Here is a 10,494-nt window from a genome sequence, read left to right as displayed (position 1 = left end):
AAGAGTAATAAAGTATCTGATATTCTGAAATCCCAACAAGATGACATAGTGTTTCTATAAGAAACACACCTCTCAGCTGAAGAATCAGAAAAACTGTGTAAAGGATGGATTAGCCATGTTTATTATAATGTGGGATCCAGCCGAAGCTGCGGAGTGTTAATACTTATTAACAGGAAGCTACAATTTAAATACCTCAGGGAATTCAAAGATACCAGGGGAAGGATTTTGACTGTAGTGGCAGAAATACAGGGCCTTACGATTATTTTAACAAATGTTTATGCCCCAAATGGAGATGAACCACAGTTTTTTGTTGATTTGGAGGCTAGAATGCTACAGGCAGGCGACTACAATGTTATTATTGGGGGAGACTTTAATTTGGTAATGATTCCACTCTTGATCGTAGTAGTGTCGCTCCATTTAGGCTGCCCAGAGAATTATTAGCAATGAGAAGTATGATTGAGTCCTTGGGGTATATAGAAGTGTGGAGAATGCTGAATCCAAAAGGAAGGGATTACACCTTTTTCTCTGCCACCCATTCTACATTCTCCCGGATAGATTTTTTTCTTCTTTCTAAAAGCCTCTTGCAGTCAGTCATTTCTTGTTCTATTGGAAGTATTCTAATTTCTGACCATGCGCCAGTCAGCTTGGAGATAATGCCTTTTTGTCACAGGACTCGAATGCCAAGATGGAGATTTAATTCATCCCTGCTATTGAAATTGGAATATAAAGAAGCGTTAAGAAATCAAATTAAAGAATATGTCCAGTTAAATGAACCAACAGCGCCTTCTGCAGGGACTGTCTGGGAGGCATTAAAGGCGGTATTAAGAGGGTATATTATTCAGCATGCCTCCTAAGGAAAAAAGCATGCTAAAACAGGTTGAGATTGAAGACAAGATCAAGAAAAGCGAGACCAAATTAAAAGACAATTTCAATTTAGAGGATTTAAGAGCTCTCACACAACTCAAATATGATTATAATTGTACACTGTCACAGTAAGTGGAATTTTTGCTTTTTAGAATGAGACAGAAATATTTTGAATATGGCAACAAATCAGGCAAATTATTGGCAAACTGTTTAAAACAGAAAGAGTTCTCATCTATTATATCGGCAGTAAGATCAGAAAAGGGGGAACTGAAAGCTAAAACAATAGATATTAACAATATGTTCAGAGACTTTTATGTAAATTTATATACAGCAGACACGCAGGGAAATGAAAAGGATATGGATATGTTCTTTCAAGGACTGAATCTACCCAAACTTTCTGAATCACAACGGATGGACCTTGACAGACCAATAACTAAGGAAGAAATTGTTACGGTAATCAAAGGGCTAGGGCTACTGACGGGAAAGGCCCCAGGACCAGATGGATTCACAGCTAAATTTTTTTTAAATGTTATGCCACTGAACTGACACCTTTGCTACTTAGTATGTATAATGAAGCATTTGTAAAGGGGAAATTGCCAGCTACTGTATCAAAGGCTTTGATAATACTGGTTCTTAAGAAGGGAAAAGATCCTTGCTTCTGCAAGAATTATTGTCTGATTTCCCTCATTCCATTAGATGCAAAAATTCTGTCTAAAGTACTTGCAGATAGACTGGAAAGGTAATGACCTCTGTGGTACACGAAGATCAGGTGGGGTTCATTCGGGGATGCAGTTCTGCTGATAATATTAGACAATTTATTAATATAATATGGCAGTTTTGGATTCTAGTTTGCCAGTTGCTGCTGTATCTCTTGATGCTGAAAAGGAATTTGATAGGGTAGAATGGGGTTTTCTGTTTAGAGTTTTACAAATTCTTGGTTTTGGGAAAATTTTCATAAAGTGAATACATCTGTTGTATAGTGGACCAGAAGCAGCAGTACAGACTAATGGCTACATCTCTTCATATTTTGGATTGGGGAGGGGTACACATCAGGGTTCACCTCTTAGCCCTCTTCTGTTTTGCCTGATGATGGAACCCTTGGCAGCCGCAGTAAGGGATGATCATTTTCCGGGAGTTGTATATAATGGTTCTATACATAAAATAATGGTGTTCGCAGATGATATATGGCTACTGGTATCAGGCCCTGCAGTGTCAATACCCTCATTGTTTAATACAATTAGTACATTTTCGAGTTTCTCTGGATATAGAGTCAATTGGGACAAATCTGAAGCACAAATTACCTGGTTAAGAAGTGTTTTTTCCAAATTCGGAACATCTCTAAGCTCCATAAGATGGTGACTTTAAAAGAGCTTGAGATGATTGTTCATGCGTTCGTTTCATCGCGTTTGGATTATTCTAACAGTCTCTTCACCTGTCTGAATAAGAAGGAGTTAGCCCGCCTGCAGGTTGTGCAAAATTCTGCTGCGCGCCTGCTTACCCGCAACCGCAGGAGGGACCATATTACTCCTATTCTTAATACTTTGCATTGGCTGCCTGTCTCCTACAGGATTCATTACAAAATCCTGGTACTGACTTTTAGAGCTCTGCATGGACAGGCACCGGACTACATCAGGGACCTGATCCAGCCTTATGCTTCCTCCAGGAGCCTCAGGTTGTCCAATCAGAACCTGTTGATGGTTCCTCTGACCCGTTTTAAAACTCGCGGGGACAGATCTTTTAAAGTGGTGGCGCCTAGCCTCTGGAATGAGCTTCCCTGTGCCCTTCGTTCTCTGGATTGTATAGATACTTTTAGAAGGCAACTAAAGACGCATTTCTTTAAGTTAGCTTTTTAGCCTAATATTGTATTTTATTGTTTTCGTATGTTATTTTTAGATTATTTTTGTATGCCATGTGCAGCGCTTTGTGACCTGGTCTGTGAAAGGCGCTTTATAAATAAAGCTTACTTACTTACTTAACGAAAACTCAATTCTGGAGATATTTTCAACTTCGCCATGTACTTACAGGGGAATTTTGGGTTGCATTTAGGTCTCCCCAAATCAGTAGACAAGCTAGAAAAGATCCTTCAGGTACTGGGTAAAGGTCATGAAGCAGCTAAGTATTATCGGCTGCTGATGGAATGGGGGGGATCTTGTTCTATATTTGGGAAGAAAATGTTCTGAATTTCTTGATGTTTTTGATATTATCTATTCATTGGAAGAAAATAACAACATGCAAGTCATAAAAAAATTACAAATAATTACCTTTGAGATGATTCCAAATGCGTTCTCCACGTCATGAAGCGCACGAGAACAGCTACAGCTATAGAAAATTCCTCTGCAATTCCGGAGCGATTAGAGGTGGTTTCATCAGTAAAAACTCAGAGCAAATGATTAATCCGCTATGAAATAATTATTTTATATAACGCAGCGTCCAGCAGAACACAACGGGTCGCATTGGCACGACAAACTGTGCGGCAGTGCGGAGATTAAATGCTTGCAAGTGTCAAGATGCCTTAATGCTCTCCTTTGCTTTATATATGTAACAACTCTATTTTGTCCACACAAATCATCAACAGTATGCGTTGGCCTTGCTCCGTTTTATAAGCCCAGTGAGGATGGAGAAATAACACAATGCTCTGCCAGTCTTGCAGTGGTACAAGTTTTAAAAACATATTTCACTCTCCCTCACTTTAAATATGCATTCTGTTTCTGATCCATGTATATATTTTCCTCATGATCACAGAGACTAATCTACTTTTAAAGACATTTTACAGACTTTTTTTTGCACATAATAATAATAATAATAATAATTGTATTTTAAACAACTAAAACATTGTTTAATCAATATTCTGCTATAATGTTGCGATAAGTAGAAAGAAAATAAATAAATAAACAGCCATTTAGAAGCTGCTTGGGTTGAAGGTAGCTTGTTTGGCAGAGCTGTTAAATTGTAAGCATATTCATATGGATTCACATTAATGTGCTCTGTGGAAGAGCAGTATCTTGGAAAATATAGTCTCAGTATCAACAGATCCTCAAGAATAAATGACTTGGATCAGAGGAAAAAATATGATCAGGACATCCCTACTGAATACAAATGTATTCACTGACTGTCAGCTGAACTGAACCTACCACCATGTAAATTGGTTTCACATACCAGGGGGAACAAAACAAAATAAACCCTCGACACAGTAACCACAGAGGTTTGACAATCCTGCACAAAAATGTGAGCAATATAAAGGAATGTGAGACTTGGTGGGGGGGGATCTTCAAAACCCGATCTGAAAAACTGATCCAAAACACCACAGGAAAGATAACAGTATTTTACTTATTGTCTGATCATTATTATGTTGTGTTTGAGAAATTGTACTTTTCTCTGAGCCACACATCTTGTATTTGTCATGATTATGTGGAGCACGTAGTTCAGTGGGACAGCAGCTGTGCTACCAGTGTGCTGACCTGGGTTTAGTTGACTGTGACACTACCTGTCGGTATCTTTGGACAAGATGCTTCATCTGCATCGTCCCAGTCCACCCAGCTATGAAGAAATACCAGCCACAGTTGGGGAAGTAACCTGTGACAGACTGGAGTCCCATCCAGGGGGACTCGTAGATGCTCATACACTTCATACTACGGTATCAGTGGATAAGCACTGGCACGAATGGGCCTTGGGGCCTGTACAGGACTTACTTGTCCTACTTGTACAGGATTTACTTGTCCTACTTCTGACTGGATTAATACTGTTTTGTCCTATCATGGAGGATTATCGTGAGATGGAAAAAGAATGCTGACCCTACAAACAGCAGCTCGCACATTTCAATATTATATCAAACTCTGTCAAAACAAGAGAGTAATACAGCAACACATTCAAAATAGTTACTCTGCTAGAATATTAAATACTTTGGAAATCATTCACATTTTCTCCTCACTCAGCTCTTGAGGGAAGAAATCCATGTATGATACTAGCATGGAAGTGGGGAGAAACATGGTGGGACTTTTTTGTTTCATTGACGCTGCCTTCTATTCCCACATAATACCAAAACGGAATATGAGAAGAAGATAGTAAAGTGACTTAAAAGATGACTGTGGACCCCCCCCACACACACACACCCACACACACACCTACTCATTAGTATGTCAGGCAGGTAGTGACAAGGAGTTGAGTACTAATACATGTAGACCTGGGTTTGAAGTATTTGCTATGCTTAAATGTTTATATATTTTAGCGAGTTTTACGTAGTTCTCGCACTTAGAAATCATGGAGGGGTCTGAAATTTTCATCTTAGGTGCATGTCCACTGTGAGAGACATAATCAAAAAAAAAAAAAAAAAATCCGGAAATCACAATGTATGATTTTTTTAATAATTTATTTGTATGTTACTGCTGCAAATAAGTATTTGAGCACCTACCAACCAGCAAGAATTCTGGCTCACACAGACCTGTTAATTTTTCTTTAAGAAGCCCTCTCATTCTGCACTCTTTACCTGTATTAATTGCACCTGTTTGAACTTCTACACGGCCATCATCGAGTCCATCCTCTGCTCCTCCATCACGGTGTGGTACGCTGGGGCCACAGCCAGGGACAGACACAGACTGCAGCGCATTGTGGCCTCTGCTGAGAAGGTGATCGGCTGTAGCCTTGCATCTCTCCACGACCTGCACGTCTCCAGGACTCTGGGCCGAGCAGGTCGGATCACAGCTGACCCTTCTCACCCTGCACACGGTCTGTTCAAACCACTCCCCTCGGGCAGGAGGCTACGGTCCATCCGGACCAGAACCTCCCGCCATAAGAACAGTTTCTTCCCCTCTGCCGTTAGACTCATGAACTCCTCATAACTCAGTCACCTTAACCTTAACTCTGTGACCTTATCATTTTAGCACTGGTCACTTTAGACAGTGTACTTTGGTTTTAATTGCACTCCTCCCACTGCACTGTTTTTTCTGTTTCTCTTTCTTTCTGTTTTTCTGTTGCACACAGCCTTTCATATTTCATATGTAATTTTTTTTTATCTTATATTTTGTCTTATTTTGGCACAAATTTTATATTTTATCTTAGCATTTTATATTGCTCTCTGTTTAATGTTGCACCATTATATCGAAGCAAATTCCTAGTCTGTGAATCCTGTTCATTGGCAATGGCAATAAACTTCTTCTGATTCTGATCTGATTCTGAACTTGTTACCTGTATAAAAGACACCTGTTCACACACTCAATCAATTACACTCCAACCTGTCCACCATAGCCAAGACCAAAGAGCTGTCTAAGGACACCAGGGACAATGTAGACCTGCACAAGGCTGGGATGGACTACAGGACAACAGGCAAGCAGCTTGGTAGAAGACAACAACTGTTATGATTATTTATTAGAAAGTGGAAGAAACACAAGATGACTGTCAGTCTCCCTCGGTCTGGGATTCCATGCAAGATCTCACTTTGTGGGGTAAGGATGATTCTGAGAAAGCTCAGAACTACACAGGAGGACCTGGTTAATGACCTGAAGAGATCTGGGACCACAGTCACAAAGATTACATTAGTAACACATGATGCTGTCATGGTTTAAAATCCTGCAGGGCAGCAAGGTCCCCCTGCTCAAGCCAGCACATGTCCAGGCCCGTTTGAAGTTCACCAGTGACCATCTGGATGATCCAGAGGAGGCATGGGAGAAGGTCATGTGGTCAGATGAGACCAAAATAGAGCTTTTTGGAATCAACTCCACCTACCATGTTTAGAGGATGAGAACAACCCCAAGAAAGCCACCCCAACCGTGAAGCATGGGGGTGGAAACATCATACTCTGGGGGTGCTCTTCTATAAAGGGGACAGTACGACTGCACCGTATTGAAGGGAGGATGGATGGGGTCATGTATTGTGAGATTGTGGCAAACAACCTCCTTCCCTCAGTAAGAGCATTGAAGATGGGTCATGGCTGGGTCTTCCAGCATGACAATGACCCCAAACACACAGCCAGGACAACTAAGGAGGGGCTCCGTAAGAAGCATTTCAAGGTCCTGGAGTGGCCTGGCCAGTCTCCAGACCTGAACTCAATAGAAAATCTTTGGAGGGACCTGAAACTCCAAACCTGAAAGATTTGGAGAAGATCTGTATGGATGAGTGGACCAAAATCCCTGCTGCACTGTGTGCAAACCTGGTGAAAAACTACAGGAAACGTTTGACCTCTGTAATTGTAAACAAAGGCTACTGTACCAAATATTAACATTGATTTTCACAGGTGTTGAAATACTTATTTGCAGCAGAAAAATTAACATGTCTGTGTGAGCCAGAATTCTTGCTGGTTGGTAGGTGTTCAAATACTTATTTGCAGCAGTAACATACAAATAAATTATTTAAAAAAAAAACATACATTGTGATTTCCGAATTTTTTTTTTTTAGATTATGTCTCTCACAGTGGATGCACCTAAGATGAAAATTTCAGACCCCTCCATGATTTGTAAGTGGGAGAACTTGCAAAATCGCAGGTGTTCAAATACTTATTTTCCTCACTGTAACTGTTTGAGTACGCACGTCAACTGGTCTGAACTGGTTTTATCTGATCAGAAAGTCCAGCAAACAAAGGAGTTAGGTTCCACCAGGTCCCGAACAACTGTGGGCTGAAGACAAGGGGCAGGGTTTCCCCTCTGTCTACACGAGTCAATAAGGTTCGGTGCAGCGGGAATAAAACCCACCCACTGTACCGCCTACATTGTCTGTTATAAAAACTACTTGTTGGCTTTGTTCGGGGTCTTTCACAAGATGGGGCCCCTGTGTGGGCTGCATCTCTGGGAACCCAGGCCTGTTTTTCAACATGACTTTGAATAAATTCAGTTTGTGGACTCGTTTGACTTTGTACTTTGTAAGGGACAGGATTACAATAAGACCCGGGTAGGATTAACACTGGTCATACTACCTGCCCGTGTTCTTGGACAAAACACTTCATCTGCCTTGTCCCAGTCCTACCAGCTGGGTCTTGGCTGGGGAAGTAACCTGTGATGGACTGGGAGAGATTTAAACTCTCTTCTGCTTCATGCCATTAAATCTGGAGATAAGCACCGGCCCCAGTGGACCTCAGAGACTTTTATAGGATTTACAGGACTCTTTACTATTTGAAACATCTTTCCAATCCTTCCCTCTGTTGTAATATGATCTGTTATGACGCTATGCTCTTAGATGTCTTTTGCTGACCCGCTCTGTCCGTTGTATTTATTCTGTGACGACAGAATGCGCAGTTTTTTAAATACATTAAATAAATACTTTTTCTTCTGCTTCTGACTTGGAGCATAATGCAGTTTTTGTAGTTTGAGACACATGAATGTCTGCTTTTGAGTTCTAATTTCCAACATCCTGTTCACGTGTCCAGGAAAACACTGCTCGCCTTTTGCGTAGCAATCCTGTGAAATCTGTAAACAGTCTCCTTCATAAACTGCAGTCGGGTAATGAGGACCATGCCTTGTTTCTATTTTACACAGCCGGAGGTTGGCAGTCGGCAGTGGGGGTGTCAGAGACACACGAAAACTCAACTCACACTCTATTCTGTATTTCTCCATTTCCTGGACCTCAGCGATGGATTCCCGTAGGTCGTCTGTGAATTTCTTGCGGTCCTGGGGGTTGGGCGCGTTGAAGTTGATGAGTACTTTGATGTCTGCACCTGGTATCGCTGATGTAAGTCTGATTCCATTGGGGTAATCTGGGCCAATGGCAAACAGAGAGGGAGAGACATTTTACACAAGAGCCATTGATCAAAACCACGTAAAAACACATCAAGCCCGTCTGTCCGAAGTTTGGAGCCTATAAACAATGTTTCAGATCCTGGGTGCAAAGTCTCATTTCTCTTGGACGTGATACTGATCTAAACCAGCGGCTGTGGACGTGGATGTAAACACTTTGGGCTAATGCTGTGCAGATGGACGAGAGGAAATGTTGTGTAACACTTACACTGATTCTCAAACAGCATGACCTGCATCCCGTACAGAGAGAAGGACTGTCTGAAGCTGTACGTCACAGAGTTCTTCTTTTTCTGGAATATCTTGGTTACCTGAAGTCATTCAGCATCCAGGAATTAGTTTAAAATGAGAAATAATTATAAAAACTAAAGAGAAATTTCAAATGGAGACGTGATTGGAGAGGAGGAGACGTTACCACGAGGAGGTCGTTGAAGAGGAAGATCTCACGCTGGTGAAGGCCGAGCTTCTGGAGCTTGTTGGGATCCGGCACTTCAAACAAACGGCAGTAACACACCAGGCGGCGATGGGGTAACGACAGAACCTTCAATGCAGAAATGAGAAAAAAAGAGGATTGATTATGTCCTCAGTCTGCAATGCAATAAAGAACAGAAAAAACCCTCCATGGTTTACTTTCTTTGTGACATATGGACTGATGTTTTTACATTTTGTATGCTACTTATGGAATTATATAGTTTATCTCGTTAAATATCCAATTGACAAACCAAGAAAAGAAACTATCAGTCAGGGAAAGGATACACACGGAAATGTGCGACTGTACATGATATATAAAATATAATATAATAAATGATGAAGTATACTGAGAAAACCTTCAATTAAAGGGTTTAGATGCAAAATGCTATAAGTCCATTTTCCTGAAAACCGTAAAAATGCATTTTAAAATCTGAATTCACACTGGAACATGCACAGATTTACAGAAGTAAAATGAAAATGGTGTGTTCAAATTCTGAAATATTTTGCAAACAGATACTGACCTCAGCAGCCAAGTGCATGTTGGCCTCAACTAAATGTGGTTTTGGGCTTATAGCATTTTGCATCTAAACTCTTCATATGCAACTCTGATTACCCCCACATGCAACAGTAATACATACAGATGTAGTGTTTTCGGAACCGTGTGCATTAACAAAAGAACTCAAGATGAGGTTTTTGATGGCGACCCCACATTGGGGGAATGATCGAAGATTAGACAAAGAGAGTGATTTTTATTTTCAGGCATGACAACTTTCAGGATTATTCCTGAAAGATTTTTTTTTTATTATTATTTTTTTTTAGGATAATCTGGATGAAGTATTCCCAACTTTTCCTGCTTGGCTGTCAAAATTTGCCCAAAACCCAGGAGCTCCTACCATAGACCCCCCCCCCCAACTTCTGGGATCTCATTGTCTTGCCTGCAATTGGTTAAAACTCAACATTAAACACTAATATCAAAATTTTTAGAATATCCGCCAAACACTAACATGAAGTAATATATCTTTATAGGTTATAAAGATCTTGAAATGTTAAACTCATTTTAATGGATATTTCAAGGAACTGATTACTCGTGCACCTGTGGCTGCTATTACACAATAATATGAAGTCCTCTACCACCTTTCTATTGGCCACATGGGTTTTGACTTTGGATAATCTTGAATGGTTAAACTCATTTAGGATGGTTATTTAGAGGAGCGGGTTAACGATACGCCTACGGTACATTGGCCACATGACCTTTGACTGTATGGCCCTGAAAGAACAAACTCAAGGTCATAACTGTTGAATAGAAAACACTTTGGAGCCAATATGGATTAAACACGGGGTGGAAGGATTGTGTGTTAGTCAACCTTAAGGTGATTCAGTTTTGGGCAGAACTGATCAACTGTCAAGGCCACACAGAAACACAGATTATGGCACCACTGATTTT

The 10,494-nt window shown here is 40.7% G+C and overlaps 1 protein-coding gene across 7 annotated transcripts in view; it reads right to left on the bottom strand.

The window, feature by feature from the left end:
- LOC117512625 (IQ motif and SEC7 domain-containing protein 1-like) overlaps positions 1-10,494 on the bottom strand; it is a 364,856-nt gene that overhangs the window by 11,950 nt on the left and 342,412 nt on the right. For all 7 annotated transcript variants that reach the window (XM_034172769.1, XM_034172770.1, XM_034172775.1 and 4 more), the window contains 3 exons: positions 8,995-9,120; positions 8,791-8,890; positions 8,381-8,542 (listed from right to left, as the gene is read on the bottom strand). In XM_034172769.1, the coding sequence (XP_034028660.1) occupies positions 8,381-8,542; positions 8,791-8,890; positions 8,995-9,120 (388 nt within the window). The remainder of the gene's footprint in view (positions 1-8,380; positions 8,543-8,790; positions 8,891-8,994; positions 9,121-10,494) is intronic.

This window comes from Thalassophryne amazonica, chromosome 6, assembly GCF_902500255.1.
Source record: "Thalassophryne amazonica chromosome 6, fThaAma1.1, whole genome shotgun sequence".
Lineage (NCBI taxonomy): Eukaryota > Metazoa > Chordata > Actinopteri > Batrachoidiformes > Batrachoididae > Thalassophryne > Thalassophryne amazonica.
The sequence above is the reverse complement of the archived record's forward strand: the minus strand, read 5'-3'. Positions and strand labels throughout refer to the sequence as shown.